Below are 21,348 nucleotides of genomic sequence, written 5' to 3'. Positions count from 1 at the left end.
ATATATTGCCAATTCAAAGGTAAATGTTAAATATGCAAAGACAGAGAATTACAACAACAAAAATTTAGGAAGGTGTGTAATACAACAAGACAAAAAGAAATGATGTTAAAAAAACTGTATTAGTTATATAAAATAAAAGATAATGTTAAAAAATATAAAACCCTTAATGTGAGTTTCTGAGAGAATTTAGTGTATATGTATGATGTATATGCAAGCATGTAGACAAATGGAAGGAATATGTACTAGGAAATAACATAAGCCCCTCTCTTAACTTGTAAAAAAATGAGCTCAAATACCCTTCAAGATTTTATTTTCCATCATAACAATACAAGTGCCATTTTTACTGAAGAATTTATAAACAATTAAAATAGATAATGTTACATGAATTTGAAAGCATTCTATACATGACTGTCTAAGAAAATTCTGAATGTCTCAGACAAAAATGCAGGTATTCAGACTACAAAATGATTGCAATGACAAAGGCAACAAGAATGATCTACTCATATTAAGGTATGCATGGGTTTCCTAAGACTGATCCTAAAACATGTACATTTTCCCATTATCATGCTTTTAGCATGTTGATGCATAGATAAGTGTTATGTACATCCAATGCATATGACAGAAATTTGTTGTTTCTCCTCGCCATCATTCTTAAACCTGACTGCATTTTATGAAAATCATGTAAAACTTGTGAAAGAATGTATTAATCAGCAATAGGAAAGATAAATGGGTTTAGAAATTCACAGCCAACTAATAATTTAGTTTGTTCTTAAAAATATAAATCCAGGAAAATAATCATTATCATCTTATATTTGTTTGATTCATTAAAATGTTATATTTCTTATTGTTTTTGTGTGCTGATAAAATAGCTAAAAATGTGTCATACTAACAAAGCACTGATGGATTCTTTAATGATTTTATTTATACAAAATTAAAATTCTGAAACTGCCATTTTTCTCCAAATCTTCATTGAAAGATGTAACAGATAGTAGAAAGTTCATTACAAAGTGTAAAAAACTAAACCAGTCTGAAAATGTATTTTTCCCCATAAGAGGACAGAATAAAGAACTGTCTTTTTGTTTATACATCAGTCACTATAATCTTAAGAAAGGAATGGTAAAGGTGCAAATGAATACATAATTTTGGCATCTGTAGCATTCATACATATTTCTAGTACAGACCAACAAGATACACTCCGCCACTTTTTATTATTTTCTAATATTCCTACCCATGGATCTGAAAATATTAAAATGTGGTGAAGTATAACTTGATGGTATAATTTATTTCATAAAATGACAAAAATTTTAATGGCTCTAGCAGACATCTTTCAAGTAGGCAGACATCTCATATTCATATAAAGAAACTCAATGCTTCAAGTACATTTAATGTCAAAAGGCTTCAATATAAATTATTTTATACTCTCAAGACAGTCAATAAAATTTTCAATATGCACTTTAGAAAGGTTGTCTTACAAGAAAACCTATCAGAAGATTGATTCTTTTTGCTTTAAATAGCTTCCAAAGACAGGACAATTCTGTATAACATGAAAGTATAAACACTGAAAATAAATAAAATAAACAAGCTACAATACACACATTTGCAAAATTATTGAATTCAAAGAATGCTATGCTTATGCTGGAAATTTTCATGATCTTTGAAGGAATTCAAAGTGATCTCGACTTAGTGTTTATATCATTGCACAATTCTTGAATATTTGAACTTCACATCTGTTACCAAAACTGACATAAAAAAACTGAATCTGCTGCTCATACATTCAAAAAACTTGGAAAACACCCACATTTTTACTCAATATTTAACATGACAAATTTCAAATAAATGAAACCAAACAAGAGTCCCTCACAGAGATTGGCATTCTTTATTTGTTGAAAAGGATTTCCAAAATACAAGGCCATTCCTTCTTTTTACCTGCTGAGTACTGAAACCAGCTGATATTCTTCATAATTCCAACATACCAAATTTTGAAATATAACACAATTTTCTTATATGTCTTATGTTAGAGTTAACAAGATACCTGTAAGTACAGTAAAAAGTCTTTATGACCTCTGACTTCAAATCTAAAACCACTGATAGAAGATCACTGACAATGTCAACCATTGACAAATGTGAAGCTCCTAGCAATGCCAAGCTTGCTCAAGTCTATATTTAGTACATACAATGGAGTACAAAATATTAAATTACTGAAGTAGTATTATTCAAGGTTTTCTACAAATATATCACAAACTGGGTTAATGACAGAAAGAGTCCCCCCTTCTCAAAATGGACTACAGGAAAACCATATTAAATAAACCAATATGATAGAACACCAAAATGATCCAAATATGGAAAGTGGTGTCGCCAATACAATCATAACGACCACCTACCCACACGCAATGCCGGCTGTGGGTAGCCAAATCCCTGAAACAACCATCATGGAAGGGAGGGGGAATCTGGGCATAGAGGAAGCTCCGGTGGACGGCAGGGGACAGGCAATGGGGGGACAAGTGGATAGGATGATGGTAATCCGATTCCCTGCCCCCACCTTTGATTGTACACTATGTGTAGGGTATGCTTTAAATAATCTTCAGAGAATGAAAAAGCACTGCACAGAAAAACATAATACTGTACAGTGATGGTCACATTCAAGTGCCAAGCATGCGACAGGACATTCGACAAAGTGCACGTGGCAGCATGCCACACACCAAAATGTCCTGGCACCAGACCAGTCATGGTAGAGAATCCATACTCCTGTAGGGAGTGTGCGTTCTCTTGCACCACGTCAGTCAGCTTAGGGCAACATGTTCGCCATGTGCATCCGGCCATCGCGAATGAAAAACGAGTGATGCAAATCGCTGAAGACAAATTGCGGAAAAGGGAAGCAAGGCTGAAAAAGGGTTGTCCTCGAAGGGATAAGCCATGGCCAGAGGCTGACATAGAGAGAATAATATTGCTGAATGGTGAAGCAAACCGGGCTGGTATCCGTTGTAATGTGGGGTTTATTGGCGAAAGGATGCCCAGGTACACAGCCGAGCTGATCAAGTATCGCAGGAGGAAACTGGGTCTTAAATGTGAAAAACCAATCCAAGAGGTAGTGGAGGAACACATCCCACCAAACGAACAGGGCAATGCAGGGAATGTGGAAACCAAAACCGGCAATGTTAATGTCGATCAAGCTGGTATAAACACGGCATTAATTCTTGGAAACTCACAGATCCAATGGGGCGAAGTAATGTCACCAAGCATACTTGATATGCCGGCTGACATCTCTCTGGTGCAAGAGAGTGCATCCATACTAAGACAAACGGCAGAAGGTAGTCATAAATATGAACAATATGACATCTTGTATAGAAAGATCATTAGAAAGATCATATAGAAAGAAACCAAAAGACAATCCTGCTAGCATGAAGCAGGTACAAAAGAAACCAATCCGACAAAGGCATGTTGAAAGGAGAGGGAATAGGGCTAAAAGAAAAGCGGATCCATACAGGTGAACGCAGATGATATTTACTGGAAATAAGAAGAGGTTGGTCGAAGAAATCATCTCGGGGGCTGAAACTACAGAGTGCAATATTCCTATAGACACTGTAGAGAGTATATACAGAGAACAATTTGGCGGCCATAGCCAGGTTATTGACCTAAAGTCATATCCACTGCCAAGTAAACTTGCTGACACGGCAGCACTAAGTGTTCCGGTATGCTACGATGAGGTAAAGGAGAACATAAAAGGTCGTAATCTTAAATCGGCCCCTGGACCAGACGGGATTACAATGGGAGATATTATCGCTCAGCCAGAACATCTCGAGGTGCTGACGAATCTCTTTAAAATTTGGTTAATCTCGGGACATGTTCCCAAACAATCCAAAAACCTCACGTAGCATATTGCTACTGAAATCCATAGATGGATTAGAAGACATCAACAACTGGCGACCTCTAACGATTTCCAGCGCCATCCTCAGACTATACACGGCCATACTAGCAAAAAGATTATCAGGGGCAATAGTACTGAACCCACGGCAGAGGATTTATTCCGGCATCTGGGTGTCACGAAAATATCTATCTCCTTGAACAAGCAATCAAACAAGCTAAGAGTCGTGGAAAGAGTCTTTGTGTCGCCATGTTGGATCTGGCAAAAGCCTTTGATACGATCTCCCATCGGCACTTGGAGGCAGGTCTGAGAAGACACACAGTGAATCAACAATGGGTCTCACTTATCACAGATCTGTACTCCGACTGCACCACATCATTTTAAGTGAATGGGAAATCTAGCTCCGACATTCTCATCACTAGAGGAGTGAAGCAGAGAGATCCGCTATCACCCCTCCTATTTAACATCACCTTGGACCCGATTATCTGTCTAATCGAGCAACAACAGAATGGCTTCACATATACAGGAGTCAGCATTGGCTCGATGACATATGCTGATGACTCAACTCTAATGTATGAAGGCTCTAAAGAGTTACAGAAAAACCTGGACCTGTTTACTAATTTTAGCAAAGACACGGGTCTCAAAATAGATGCCAAAAAGTCTTGTGCATTTTCCATTAGTCCGAGAGGGAAAAAGACATATACCATAAACACTGTGGAGATGTTTAAAAGTGATGGTATACCTATCCCATGAATAGAACCATGGAAAAGCGCAATATATTTGGGCAGTAAAATTGACCCGCGGACAGGACTCCAGAAATCCACACCGGTAGCAATACTGGAAGATTGGTGCAGGAAAATCTCTAAAGCTGCCTTGAAGCCTAGACAAAAGATAAAGGTCCTGTCAGAAAACCTAATCCCGAAGCTGCTATATGAGCTTAGTCTGAGCAGCCCGGCCAGAGGCTTACTGAGGAAGCTGCATTTGGTAGCAAGAATGTGGGTTAACAAGTGGCTCCACCTCCTGGAGTCAACAACAAACCACTTCTTCTATACAGCGACCTGTGACGGTGGGCTGAATCTGCCAAAGCTGGAGGAAATTGTCCCTAGGATGGTGACCAAAAGCTGGCGTAAGATCCTAAGCTCTGAGAGTAGCATTAAGGATATAGCGATCGCAGCGAGACTGGAGGAAATGATGAATAAATGCATCAATGAATTCGGTCTCACTGTACCAAGAAGGCGCAATAAGGAGCATATTCGATGGTCAAACCAATTAACACAAGGTAGTGGAGTCAAAGAGTACAAGGCAATTGGCAATCTGAAAAAGGTACCGGCACCAAATAGATGGTTAAACCGGCCTGGTATCCTAACAGAACGAGAGTATTCCGATGCAATTAGGATATGGACGAATACCTTCCTGACAAGAATAACTGCGAACAGGGGCATTTGCAGGCGAACATTGGATGTCAAATGCTGCCACTGCAATGCACCTGGTGAGACTGTCTGCCATGTAATGTGTATATGCCCATGGACATTACAATTATGCATCAGAAGACATGACAAAGTTGTAGAATGCATAACAACGAAGTTGAGGGGCAAAGGATATGTAGTGTATGAAGAACCTCACTATCATGTCAATGGTGCACTCCTCAAGCCCGACTTGGTAATAACGAAGGGAGGTCGCTCCTGGATCGTTGACCCCACAATCATCTGGGAGGGAAACTAGCTGGTAGAGAGGGCTGAACAGGCCATGAGGGAGAAATCCCGAAAATATGACTGTTTAAGACCTGTGATCGAAGAACAAACAGACACCCAGTGCGAGGGAGCCTTTGGTGTTGTCCTTAGCGCAAGAGGGACTATGCCCCCGCAAACCGTAAAGGTTCTCGATACATTGTCACTCAGTAGTAGCTCATTTATGGCCGAGTTATGTGAGTGGGTACTTTGCCACTCAATAAAAACAATATGAGCCTTTGTGGGTCTGAGCCAATTCGATCAAGTACCAGACTTTCCAGCTGAAGAGCAGGAACAAATGGACCCGCTCGAAGCAGTCATCGATCTGGCTGACATGTCGGGTCGGGAGACAGATACAATAACATAACAGTACAGGGGAAACTTGCCTGTGGCCGAAAGCAATGAGATGCTGGCTATGCTAAGGTAAAGGCAGTTTCCCCCAACCAGCAAGCGAGTATGAATATAGCAACGGCAGTCACTTGCAACACAAATGGTTGGAGACCCAATAAGGGACTCGTCAATTCACACAAAGAATGATGACACAAAAATCAAGACTAAAGTAGCAAAAGGTATTTAGCCCTGTTATTATCTAATCGCCAAAAGACACTACTAACAACCCTGGCCTAGAGCTGGGTGGGCTTCTTCCATCTAATTACATAAGACCGAGCCAACCCGCCGTGGCCCTTGCCAGTATTGGGATAGCAAGATAGACAACGGACAGGACATACACGATACCGGATGTATAACCGGAAAAGGGGACACAAGGTCCTCCATTTAATAGTAGCATAGGATAAGTAGCAATAACAAGAGTTTTAATAAAAACCACTGTGGCACCCATATAAGATGCCAGATCAGCAACATTTGGATTTAGAGCCAACTAGACATCATATTAAGTTTTCAAGTGAAAACCTATGTTATTATGGCTTTCTGTTCAGAAGTAGTGATAACAAGATTTGAAAGACGGACACTGTGGTGGCAAAATTAGATTTTGGAGCAGTAACATTTACATTTAGCTCAAACTAGACCGTGGGTTAAATTAAATATGTGTAAAGTTTCATTGCACTCCTCCATGTAGTTTAGGAATACCAATAATACACTTGTACTAACAGATAAATGTATGACTGTTTTATTTTTACTTACAAGCTAGTACAGCTAAAAACCAAAGTCAAGACCAGTGACCTTAAAGACAATATCAGAGTGCCAACAATCAACTTGCTTATTGGAATGTAACTAAATACAAAGTCGAGAAAAAAATTCACTTGTATATGTACCAATCACTGTATTCATCAGTTCAATAAAGTACAAAAAATAATCTCTGACTTGACTCTAGGGTGAATTAGGTTTGGTTTTCAAATCTCCTTCACAAAAATGCAGTTATATTTATAGTCAGATATGCACCATTCTATACTACAAGAAGTGTAATGAAAAACCCATTCTATACTACCATTGATGTAAGAATAGATGTGATAACATGATTTTTATGATTGCTATGGTGCCATTTTACAGAGCAGATAAGCAGTCTTTTCATTAAAAACAGTTACATATTGCAAGTGTTTTATTGAATATTTATACCAACATGTCGGCCAATTCTGTGTGTCGGGTAATTCTGCACAATGATATGTCATTTCTGTAAACACTGGATCACGTGCTATTTTGGGTCGAAAATCCATTTTGTATCAAGCAAGAATGATCATACTTTAATTAAGAAAAGTGATATACATAAAGGGTACAAAAATATCCCAAATTTCAACTCAAAATGCATACAAAAATGTGATTTCTAAATGTCAACATGAAGACCCACTCTATGACCTTCTTAAACCTGTAACCCTGAAAATCCTATTTAATATGTATCTTTTAGAATCATACAAATAAATACATTATATAAAAGATGGAAATGTATTCCTTAAAAAATTCTGCATCCTAATCCAAGTTTCCAATTTTGTAAGAAGTTGTCCCACATGTACAATATCATCTGCTACTGAACGTGTCAACTTGCCACTAGAATGTCATTCTCAAGAAATTCCCCGGCATATAGTCCAATTCTAAATTCTTTAGTAATTCTTCCCCATAAACAAGATGTAAACACATTACATCCTATTCATTGTTGTTTCTCTTCCAAATAATAGCTTATTTTTTTAATAAAATGTTGAACTTTACTAATTTTTGTCCAAGATCGGTTTAGTTTGCTTAATATCTCTTGCCATTTATTAGCATTGTTACATTGAATTTTGTAAAAATAGCTACAAACCTGGCCTAATTACTCTACTGAACTGCTGACAGAAACAGTCCAAAGAAATGTATTTCATTTCTATAGCCCAATGGATAAACATTACATATTTTCAAAGCTGTGCACCGAATATGCCAACATATTGCGAGTCATGAAAACACAGGGGTGGTATCCCGTGTGACCAAAATTAATATTATTTTGAACAGAATATTCTGGTGATAGCTGCCTCTTTTCAAATGGTAAGCAATGCAGAATTTTATTTTCGTCAGTCGGTCAAAGTCGGTTTTGCTTCAATATTGGAGACGGAAAACTTAGGTGCACAGAAATGCCCGACAGCACTGTGTGTGTATGTGTGTGTGTGTGTATATATATATATATATATATATATATATATATATATATATATATATATATATATATATATATATATCTATATCTATAAGTACAATAACAAACATAGCATCCTTTGTAAGGCTGGTTGATATGTGATGCAACTTACAATGCAATGCTTGAAAACATCTTTTCCAAGCAAAAACATCAAATTTGCTATAATCTAAAGCTGTAAGTTGACAAATGAAAACCTCAGTGTTAAAAGAAATGTTTCTGCACTTTCTCTATTTGCAAAAGATGCCCTTTTGATTCACAATACTACAAATGATGCATCAAAATTGTATCCCAATGATTTAGCTGGGTTATAATGTGATGATTCCCTCTCTATCCACCACCCACCCACCTAACCTCACCCCTATCCCTGCCAAGCAACCATGAAAACACTGAGCTCTGTCACATACATGCCATTTTAGGTTATTTCTGATGATTCTGAATAATAATCAAATGAATGTGTTATTGACCTTAGTAAATGACCAATTGTGGTAATATACTAGAATTAACTTTGTGAATTAAGATGATATGGGGTAGGTGGGTGGGTGTGGCAATGACTACAAACAGTTCCTGAAGGAACAAATGTCTGACAACAATTCAACATTTTTGGTTTAAGACCTGGTTGATTGATATGTAAAGACTTTGTTGACTTTAATATGACCCCTATTCGATACCACACTATTCACCAACTTGCCATATAATATATTATCTTCTAAAGAGTGCCTCAGTGACAATGAATAGAAATGGCAATGTTGTTGGTAATGTTACTCTTTAGAATTTTTACATTATGAATACCTTGTAAGGGGCACTCTGAATTTCAGGTGATACATCAGGCTTGAAGTTGTTTTCTTGTAAACTAATTCAATGTGGCACAGTTTACATTTCACCTTGTTTCTTTGAACACAATACCACCAAACACATTATAAAAACAAATAAATATTTAAGGATACATTTTCCATTCAAATATTTGCAAAAAGCTATTCTGATCAGAATATTCATTTATTCATTTCAGCTTTGTTTCTTACTCATATATGAATTTTGTGGATGTGACAGCCCTCACACTCACTCCATCCTGTTTATAATGATCAGGCTGGTCAAGCTGATTGCACATGAGCAAAGCTGCTGCTTAAATAATGTGAACAGTGTGATTGGTATATATATATATATATATATATATATATATATATATATATATATACACACACACACACAGTAACTATTGGAGAACAGTATATTGGTTAGACATCTTACAAATACCCTACCATCATAATTTCTACACACAGAAATTTGGAGTTCATGTTGTAAACAAAGTCCACAGAAAATGTGACAGGATTTCTGACATTTCAGACTTTCATTAATCAGTCTACTAAGGTAAATCTTTTACAAACAAATGCACATATAACAAATGCTGCAATAACATATGAAAAGTCATTAACAAAAAGCTGTAAAAGAAGAAAAACCTGGGAACACCAGGTTATATGAAATTATTTGAAATATGTGATAATCATAATAAATAAAAATGTAAACAAAATATATACTATCCATTGCAAATTTTAAGAGATTATACCAACATTTTTTGAATGCTTAAATACAAACTTAATACTAAAATTGAGTATGCCACATGCAATAAATATACATAATACAAGATTGGTGTCCTTGTGCTTAAAATAAATGTTTTTCACTTATTTAATCCATTGCAAAAGACGTCATTTTGACTGACAATATTACATGTAATGCACTTTAGTTATATCCCAATGATACTGTCATACTCTTTGTCCATCTTTCTGTCTGTCCATCCTACAAGCATACTTTCTGGCATACACTAGAAAAAATGATAAAAGTATAGCAGAAAACTGGAGTAGTATGTAATGTTGATTAAATATCTACATTTTGCACACATTTACAGTGAAATATAGTTTCATAAGAAATTCCAAGGATGCATGTATAACCCACACTAAGACCTTCATACAACTGATGCAATTGCCATTATACGAATTATTGCTGTGTTTGGTTGTCCACCAAGACAATAACGGCATTATATACCAGCTGACATCATGCAACTAACTTGGGAACAAAAAGTAAATAAGAAACATATGTAAGATTTTCTGATATAAAAAATCTCAAGATAAAAAGAAATAAGACGCTTATGTGACGTCCCACTCATGATGTAGTTCAGAACCATGTGGGGTCATTTCAGCCAAGTAACATGCTGATAATTGCTATATTTACAGTACATATACAGAAATGCATATCTGAAATTACACCTCAGGTGGAGACACTGAAAGGGCCTCAAACATTATGAAAAAGGCATGAAGGACTTATAATCAGCAACTAAGTGGAAAAGTATGATAAAATTCATATATAATTACTGACAGGAAATCAAAATAAACTATAAATCAGAAGCAGGAAGGTCAATATAAGATCCTGAAACACCAGCATCTAAGTTTTAAAAAATAAATGTATCTGAGTACAGTGAACTGACATAAGCATTAAACACTGTGCAAGGAAAGTATGGTGCAAAGTAAACAAGCATGATGCATCCCACACAAAGTATGAACCCTTATTCATGACAACATCTTACAAACTGAAATAAAAATACTTAATGATTTAATGAGCCTATGCGACACTGTTCAGTTTCTGCTATGCTTTATTCTGCTATATAGTCACTGGTACAAAGTTTACGGATTAATGATAACTTTATTTTCAGTGATTTCTGACACCATAATGGATGACTGAGTCCTATGAATATCCATTCAAATAACTAAATATCCTAAGGTGAACATATTTAACACTGCAACTTACAGAGCACTAGTTTTAAAAACTGATGGAAATGTCCAAAATTTGTATGCAATGATTCTTGTGAGAAAACAATTTCAATTTTTGGTAAGCAAATGTGATAATGAATTTCACAGCCATTCATCTGCAAGCATTTTCTATTTCTTTACACAATGCTAAGTTGCAAGTTAAAAGTTTTTCTTTATAAAAAAAAAACAAAAACAAACAAACAGTAGTCAAGCGACGATATTAAATTTAATTAAAATTTTCCTAAATTCAATGAAGACAAACTGAAAAAAGCATAATGATTTCCAAATGAACAGATCTGAAGACCAAGACATAGGAGCTTACACTTACTAAGCTTTCAGCAGCAGTAGTAGTTGTATATGCAAGATTTGTCATACATAAGTAAAAGGAGACATCACCCTAACAAAACTTTTTATATTGTTACAAATGAATGATATACTTATGTATGAACCAGATTATAATGTCTACTAATAAGGCACAGGAAAACCACTTGTCCATTCATACTGACTGCATAAAAATAAGTTGCATGAGTAAAACTTAACTATGTACACATCCCTGGGCATAGTAGAAGTAGATTTACACCATTCACAAGCAGTATCAGTAAAGATATGAATACCCTTTGCCTACTTGTTGTCAGTTAAGAATGTCTGCACTGAGACTGACACTTTTCAGTTATTCAGGTGTCAATTTGATGCAAAGAAAGTATCCCTTTCAACAGTGTTCAAACACTTTTTAGAGTGAGACTTCTGAGAAGTTATGAGATAGAGAATGTCAAAATGTTTCATTTGGTCAGGCAATGTTGTCATAGATAACTGGTATATTCAAGGCTGAAGCTTTGATACATTATTATGCAATGGGAAGATGCCAACATAAATCTTTATAAGTATGTAATTACTTTTCATGAGAAAAATGCTGCCAATTTACATTCAAAATGAGTATTTTAAGTGTCTCAGCCAATTTCCTACCAACTTTAACACAATGCATGCCGTTATCTATTTTTGAGAAAATCAAAACAGCTGACTGGTGAGTATCTAGTTGGGGTAATGACCTAGATATGTTCCAATTTAGATTTATCCAAAATAGATCATTTAGTGCAAAAGTTGGTAGAAATTGAGAAGATTGGAATTCTTCTTTCAAATACAAATTGCTGGCATTCTTTTGCGAAAAGTAATTACACACTAATGTCAATATCTGCTGCTATCTTTAATTTTACAAGACAATAATATTAATAAAGCTGCAGTCTTGAAGATGGTGGTAATCTGGGTAAACGTAACAATGTCTGACCATATGAAAATCACAGCATGTAGACATTCACTGTCTCTTAACTTCCCTCATATCTAAGCTCATTGGAAAGGAAATTTATACACTTAAAATTACTGACAAGTTTTGATGGCCATATTAATGATGGAAGCATAAGAAATATACACCTCTCCCTCGACAACTCATGCACAATGGGGTCCACAAACACAGACCGCACTATAAGCGAGGGCACAAGTTATCAAGGGACCTCCAAAAATCTAAAAAATTCACTTATACATAGAGAAAACGGGGGTGGGGGGGCGGTAGGGAACTGGACTGTTTAATGACCGAATTCTCCTTTAACAATCCTGTCGATAATAATTGTTAATAACGTGCTTTTTCTAATGAATTTGTTCATTATTCTGTATAAATAACATTTATCTTCAAAATTTCCAACATGTAAAAGATTGTTCCATCTGGTTTCAACAACCATCACATATATGCGAAAACATGTGTATTATATGTCACTGCTTTTTGTTTTGTTGATTAGTCTGGTTCTCAGAGTGGTTTTAAATAGTATACTTGCAAGTCGGGAGTCAAAGTAGCCAGAAACTGGATTATCTGTTGATATATTACCAAACAAGATTCCTTTTTCCCCCAAAAGTACCGACATTTATTTCGTGAGACAATCGCCTACGTTGAAACTCAATTTTTGTATTGTTCATTTAGAACAATATTGATGTTGTAATTTCATTGAAAGTAATAGTGAAACTTCTTATCATCACTGAGGATACCTATAAGAACCAGTTCAGAAATTCTCAGAAATTACTTGCCCACAATGGTCCATATCTGTGAAACAAAGCTCTTTATTTCACGAAGAATTTGTTTCGCTTGGTTGCCTTACTATCTTTGATCAGTTGGTTAATTTAAGGTAGTTTATGTTACATAATAAAATTTATAACAGTTATCGAATGATCAACTGAAGTAAGTTCACCCAACATATGACTGGGGCTGCTAGATTTTAAGTATGTAGGATTTGCGTGCCTTTTAACTTTTTTTTATATTCCACCTCCTTTATTTGATTCAAAAGACATAATTAATGTGATAGGGCCTAATACAAAGGAGGCCAGCTGTTAATTCATTGCAACAATACAACAAATACTTCCACAAGTCAGTTTTCAAAACACAGTCGGCACTTAATTAGGTTCTCAGAAAAACGATTGCGGACATAGCTGTTACGGTAGATTGACACATTTTACCTTTAAATACACATTGCATCTGTGATGATTACACTTAAGTGAAACCAAAAGATAGATTTAAAATGCAAACTTCACTTAATAAAAAATTATTTAGTTGGCATTTAATTATTAATGTACTGCCTGCATTAGGCATAAGTGACATTTTCATTGATCAAAATTTCCTTGAATATTTTTAATTACAGTGTACTAAAAATGTCGTTTGGAAAGAAAATGTAACCAATTATATGACTTATTAAAAGTAGATAATTTCAAAATGTTAATTAAAGTTTCCAGGTCATATCTACCATTTTCGACCATAAAACAAGTGATGTATCATTTTAGTTATCGATTTTGATCGCAATTTTTTTTCAAGTTTAAGGAATAGGGATCAATTTTGTTGGTGTTATTTTCTGGTTTTTAAGCATTATAAGCAGGTTTGCGACTTATCAGGGTGTACCATGTACATGAAGCAAATTTTTTCAAGAAACTTTTTGTCCTGTAAAGATGTTAACATATCTAACAGATCAGTTATATTGTCAGTAAGCTTAAACCCAGAAGAATACATATTATCACCGTAATTTGTTGCTATATCATATAAAGATGGCAGCATCAGAAAATATGGATTCTGATGAGATGCAAAGCTGACAAGATGTGACACAGAAATCAAGATTAAATTACGATGATAATGATATTTTTGTTATATACCTATCAATTCTCAGATAATTTAATAAACTCTTTATACAGGACTGAAAAACAACACAAACTTAAAAATACAAACTTCAGCTTTAAACATAAAATGAATTATATTTTCATCAGATGATAAATGCATGAATATCATAGTTTTATGAATGAAAAGGGTTAAGCTCCGATGTTTGAGAGTATGGTGATGCAGAATCAGAAAAGGTATCATTTTCCTACTTCTTGTAAATGATGGTACAATTTTGGCTCTTTCTTCAGTAAAAGAAGGATAGTAACCTAACAGAACTGCACACAGATAATGTATTTTGTAATGACAGAAACTTTAAGGGAACATTTTGTTAAAAAATAGCATCAAAATCTTGAATCAAAAGAAGAAACTAATTCATGAACATTACAAAGAATTAGTACTTTTCCTACACACAAATCTGTAGATAAATGTGTGCTGGCCTTGGTATACACTGTACAAATTTATTTTTAATCTGCTAAAGTACGATATATCTCTAAATGGCACTGACATTATCTATTTTATTAACCAAATACGAAAAATTATACATACTTATTGAAGTGATCTCAACTTTTTTATAATTAAGCTGAGTTAAAATATTGAAAGCAAGGGTAATAAATATTTCTCCATGTCTGATTGCATTTGATTAAGCTATATGAGGTAGACCTTCCAATGATGTATATTTTTCGTAAAATGATTTTGCATTTGTGACCTTTGTTTTACTAAAATACATTTTATTCTTATTTGTCTATAAAAATATGGTAAGATAGGCATTAAGCAGCTCACTTAACAGCAGTAAGGTATTAACCCTTTCATTACCATGTGGTTACTTTTAAGCAGTTCATCTTCAACAACTTTATTGTTCCAAATCACAAACACTTTTAAGAAGACCCAAACATGCAGTGTTGGTAAACTAGAACAAATGTAATCTTCAGATCAATGTCAATGAAAATCTCCCATTGCAAGTGATTTCTGACACACACAAACACACACACACACACACACACTTTTATGATTGGCTAAAATCACTTCATACCCAAAAATATAAACTATTAGTTCATAAAACCAGAAAAGATTACTTATGTACTGATGTGCCCTTCCAGTGTTCTATGACAATATTTGTAAGCAATGGTTAACAATATAGTTCTCTTATTAAATTCTTGAGATTCATTATTATGACTATCTGCAGTTATGAAAACTGAACTTTATTATTTACAGGAAGTAGTCTGAAAATTGGTTACACATAAACAACCTTCGCTTCATTATGCCTGATCAAGCAATTTAATCAATTTTTAATCTACATGAATTCATGAATCCTGTAAAATATAAAGTTCAATTCTTATATAATTTTCTAGCCTGCATGAAAATATACTTCAGATTATCCAGCATCCTCCTGTAGAATCCAGCAATAGCACCTTCAGCTCTGTTTGGCATGTATTTGTAATTTACTAGAATGAGTTTTATAAGCCTTGATTTCTGACAGAGGAATCCTGAGTAGAGAGTTAATTACTAGTCTGCCAAGCATGCATGTCTGCTTTGCATGAATCCCTATATTCAAAAGCAAGTTCCACCTATTCTGGAGATGTGTGCTTACTCTGCAGGTTGGTGTGTGTAACATGGCGATGGTTGCTTTGACTGCTGATCTTAAGAGTACATGAATCAAAAATGGTTCTATTTATTGAACAATGGCTTTACACACACACACATATATATATATATACCGTATTTACCGTATGTTTTTGGACTGCAACAAATAATTACATTTCTTGTCATCCGAATACATATTAAATTCTTTAATTAGGTGTCCAAAAATATACAGAGGAAGATAGATTTATTTCCCCCGCCCCACCCCCCGTCCATAATGAAGTTACCGTTACCTCACATGACGACGTGCTGCCATGAAGTAAAATGAGTATTTTGTCTAGCACCACGGAAAGGATAATTAATGAAAAACAGGCATTACTTGCCTATTTTATCTATTTGATACATGTCCATCCACCAGAAAACACAGCCATACATGTATTAGAGCCACGACTGTGTGTGTATTTTCCAAAAGAACCACCATATTAGTAATCTTGCAATCCACAGTTTAACCCTCTGCTAATCAGTGATCATTAAAATCTACATTACAAATGCATGCAAGCTTTATTTCTGTGTAACTAAGATATTAATACAAACCCAATAAAAAGATTTTGGAATTATAATTCTTAAGATATTTATGACAGAAACATTTTAGTATCAAGTATGATGGCTAATCTTACACCACCAAGGGTGAGAGGCTCCATATGGGGTGAGTGTTGTATGCATGACTAGGAAGGGTAAAAATAACAAGCAAGTTGCAATATATGAGTCGGCGTGATTAATATGTTGGTATTTTTTTAAAATAACGGTGATCTATTTGTTGTGGTTCTCTCTTCTTTTTTTCCCACCTAGCTGAGGGTAGCTTCAAAATGAGCAGAGATTGACGACTCGAAATAATTGACTGCTCAAAGATTGCTTTATTGCATGTTGGAGATTTTGAGGTGTCTAGGTGATAATTGTTAATAACATAACTAGTGGGATTTCTTTGACAGGTGTGTTCGGAAATAAAATGCAGCCATCTGGATTTAATTAAAAGACCACACGATGTACCAAACATTTAGCACCCACAATCAATATTTATCATCTACAATGAGGTTTATTACCTGTAGAACAATAACTATGTTTAAACCTTGGTATATAATGCCTCAGGGATAAGGGGGTTTGTTTTGTTGCACAATGCCAATGAATTTTACTAATCCATACTGACTCTTTGATGTATTGTTTAATGATATAAAGCAGGGGTCATGGTTTCTAATCTGAGCCATAACTGTCACACCTGTTTGAATTGGTTTCGTGTTTAACAATGTCTACACTGACAACCAATCATATTTTTTTAGCTGAATCAAGCTATTAAACCAAAAAGTATAAATAAAATACCCACCACTATCAAAAGTTTATATACTGGATAGCTGTCGTTTTGAAACATAATATTGTTAGTACTGTAATAATTTTGATGGATAAGTTTATCATATGTTAAGCAACAAACGAGAAGGCACTGCCTAGTTTATGGACGAACTCTCCCTTGCCGAAATCGTCTCCAAAGAGGCCAGTAGGCCGTAAACAGAAGCGACCTCAATGTAATGATTCTGAGGATGCATCACGAAAAGAACCGCCTATGAAGAAAGCTGCTCTAGATGACAAATCTGATTATCTTGAAACTGAGAGTGCTCCACCCGGTTCTGTATGTGGTCACTATAAACATTATACATTAAAGCAAAAGCAGGATATCATTAACAATGCAAAATGTCTGGGAATTAGACCTACAGCGGAAATATTCAAGATTTCAAAATCCACTGTGAGTAAGTACCCGGATGAAAATTGACTTTTTTGCAGATCTGAACTTGAACGGACATTTGCATAAGTGTGGACGACCCAGTTCATATGGACAAGCTATGGATGATAAGATCGCTCAATGGGTGCTCACTCAGCATGACTTACAAATTCCAGTCAGTGTTGAGGGAATATGTATATATGCCAAGGAGCTTGTCTCAACAGAATTTCCGGAGAGCAAATTCCATGCCAGTTGTTCTTGGGTTGAGAGTTTCATGAAAAGACATGGGTTTGTGCTCAAAAGCAGGACCTCTCTTGCCCAACATTTACCCAAGGATCTGGAAGAAAAGATTGCTTCGTTCCACAAGTTTGTGATGGATAGACATGAGGAGGATAAGTCTGACGATAAGTTTATTATTAACATGGACGAGACACTGATGTACTTTGATCCTGTGCCAGGGAAAATGGTGGACAAAGAAGGAATGAAAAGCATTCTGATTTGTACAACTGGAGTGGAGAAGAGACACATTACTGTCATTTTAGCTGTTGCAGGTTCTGGCGATGTATTACCCCCAATGATTATTTTCAAGGGAAAGAGACATCTAGATCTGAAGGCATCAAAAGGGTGGATTATTGCAGTTCAAGAGAAAGCAAGGATGGATGAAACACTAATGCTGCGATGGATTGAAGAAATTTATTTACCATTCACCATAAGAGAGCGATCACTATTAGTTATGGACTCGTTCCGGGCTCACATCAATGAAGACGTGAAGAAACAGTTGTGGCACGGAAATGTTGTGCCAGCAATAATACCAGGAGGCTGCACATCCAAGTTGCAACCTCTTGATGTGAGCATCAATAAACCTGTCAAGAGCTACCTCCGCCGCAGCTGGATGGAATACATCAGGGATGCTACAAATGCATTAGAATCATCTGATGAAAACAGCAACAGATGGATCAAGACAGCCAGCTAAAAGACTGTAGTGGACTGGGTTGTAAATGCCATGGATACATTGAAGGAAAAGCACACAGTGATAATGAAATCTTTCAAAGTGTGCAGCATCAGTGTCAATCTGAGCGGAAGTGAAAACGCGCTAATCAGAAATGACAAACAATTAAACAATATGGATGATGATAGTGATACAGAATTTGAGGGCTTTTTGCCCGAGGACATAGAAAGGCTATGGACAAGCTACTGATATTGAATAATATATTTAAATATATTACAGCATTAAATCATATTTCTTTTCATTCTTGATATTTCTATTTATTGTGTATGGCTTAATATAAAAATGTTTATCTATCTATCAATCTTTCTGCGTACATACATACATACATACAACTAAAAACTTTAAATTATATTAGTTCATGGAAGTTCATGATCACATTAAATAATTGGTGACCAAATGAAGCGAACTTTGTATCAGTAACAGTAAATTAACAGTAAACACGCTGTGAATTTTACATTAAAATGACGCAGCAGATCTTCAAAGATTGTGTCCAAAAACAAAAATTGTAGAAAACATTATAGCAGAGCAACGTCCAAAAACTTACAAGGCATTTAAATATTATATTTCCCCACAAAAAAGGTGTCCAAAAACATACGGTAAATACGGTATATACTGTAAATGAAAAATGTATATGATTTAGACCAAAGTACATCTGTTTAACAGCCAAAAACCTAATTTAGGACAAAGTAAGGGCTTCAAGAATTGTGATAAAACTGATTTTACCCGATAAATGGCCATAATGAAGACTTTACTATTGTGATCAAGAAGCATGACAAGATGGAGAACTCTTCCTATAGAACTGTGTATCTATTTATTATACATATTTATATATTAGTGTGGAAAATATATGGTTAATGAAGACAAAACGTTCACTATAATATTTGGCATGGACAAGAGTTACAAAACAACCTTATAATATGGGAAGAAACTTCATTAAAATAGTGAGATTGTACTGTTAGATCTTTCCGCTTATTTACAAGCATTTACATAATAACAAATCCTTAGTGTCTAAGGACTGGTCATTACAGTCATACTCTAATGGAGACAATCTGTACTTTCAGTGAAACACATTTGTTTCAGTGAAATTAACCAATTATGGCCTGACTAGAGTAAATCACTGCATAGTTACATCTAGAGGCTGTTTCATTTAAACATACATGGTACCCACGGAAGGCAGATTTAAAAAAAATATATGCCAGGGTATTTTGATTTCACAGAGTTCATATTAATATGATAATAAAATTCTAAACTGCATCTATGGGTGAATACCCCACTTTAAAAGTGCCCTCCCTGGGTCTGAGGTATGTTTTACTGGAACAGCCCTAACCAAATGCAATGGTAATTCACAAACAATGAAAAGCACCCATATTCTGTGTTAAAGAGTTACTTCTCTTCCCCAGTGAAATGATAAATATGTGGAATTGTCGAAATGAATGAGCCTGATACCAATTATTAACTTTTTATCTGCTTGACTATTTGCCATAGATTTCTGTCCATAGACAGCTTGAATTTCTTAACTTTTACACTGAATGTATCTTTCATGCTTAAATTTTACTTTTGACCAGATATATTTAAAGTAGAGGAAATTTCATCAAGTTTATTGGAGTCAGAATTGAAACAGAGATATTTATGTAAATAACATTAAAACAAGATTTTGATTTAATTTCAAATTTAACAAAATTTATGTTTTAAATATTTTTACACTTCAGCTCTTGAACAAACTCAGTTTCCTGCATGTTTTAATGCAAAACAACAAAATTTGAATTTTGTGTTTATATGATTAATTCTGCAAAATGCAATATTTTTATAACTCGGAGTTTGAAACATTCCTGACAAAAGCATCAGTCCAGGTGAGGTGTAGCATTCATGACAAAATCTCTTAAAAAATGAGCCCATACCTCAAAAAACATTTGTCTTATACTGATACATTGTGAGCTTTATTAACACCATCATATAGTTTACAGTTCCATAACCCCTGTGGATCTGTCGGCAGCCTCAACGGCAGCAGCAGCAATGGAAGTGGTTGTAGCTGTGGACATGGTGGTATTGGCGATGGTCTGAATTACATGGTTCAGCTCTTTCATCTGGTTTTCAAGCTGACTGAAATTAAAGGAGGAAAGAATCAGTTAGTGGTGTAGTGATAACTTGCTCCATCTTTACACCGTGGTTCTGATACATTCAAGGTTAAGATGTTACCCATCCAAGCTAGCACACACAAAAACTTAGGGGTCCCCAAGTGGCCGAGTGGTCTAAAGTGCTCACCGTTACAGATCACTGCCATCTCACTTATGTCTGCGTGGGTTTGAGTCGCGGGTTCGGCCTATGTGGGTATGTGAGAAAGCTTGCCAGTAGCTTCTCAAGGGTCAGTGGTTCTTTCCGGGGGGTTTTCCGGGTTCTTCCTCCACCATTAATACTGGCCGCCATGCATAGCCTTTCTTGTGCTGAAAAATGGCGTCAAACACCACAACAACAACAACAAAAACTTAGTCAGCCAGTCAACATTTTAATTATTAGAAGGCAGATGGCTGACTTAATTTCTAATAAACCAGCATCTATCTAAATCTACGTCATATATTTTTACAGTCATGCTTGGCTGTTAAACAATGGGTGGTGCTTGGGTAAGAGAAAAATTTAGAAGTAAATATGATAGAAACATGGTAGGTAGAAGAAGGATGATAGGAAAGGCTGAAAAAAAGTGAAAGACTGTCAGGCTACATTTTCATCCCTTCGTACTTAGACCATAGTGGTGAAGAGGAAGTGTACCTGAATCAACACAGCCCCGAGAATCACTAGGTTTTACTTGTAACT

The 21,348-nt window shown here is 35.4% G+C and overlaps 1 protein-coding gene across 1 annotated transcript in view; it reads right to left on the bottom strand.

Annotated features, from left to right (window-relative positions):
• Positions 1–293: 293 nt before the first annotated feature.
• Positions 294–21,348, bottom strand: part of LOC149775384 (uncharacterized) — a 73,302-nt gene continuing 52,247 nt past the window's right edge. Inside the window, exon 14 of the mRNA XM_089943887.1 lies at positions 294–20,640. Within this exon, the coding sequence (XP_089800013.1) occupies positions 20,499–20,640 (142 nt within the window). The 3' untranslated portion in view covers positions 294–20,498. The remainder of the gene's footprint in view (positions 20,641–21,348) is intronic.

This window comes from Sinohyriopsis cumingii, chromosome 19, assembly GCF_028554795.1.
Source record: "Sinohyriopsis cumingii isolate HCF-2022 chromosome 19, ASM2855479v2, whole genome shotgun sequence".
NCBI classification, from domain to species: Eukaryota; Metazoa; Mollusca; class Bivalvia; order Unionida; family Unionidae; genus Sinohyriopsis; species Sinohyriopsis cumingii.
Note: the sequence above shows the minus strand (reverse complement) of the source record. Positions and strands in the feature narration are given on the sequence as shown.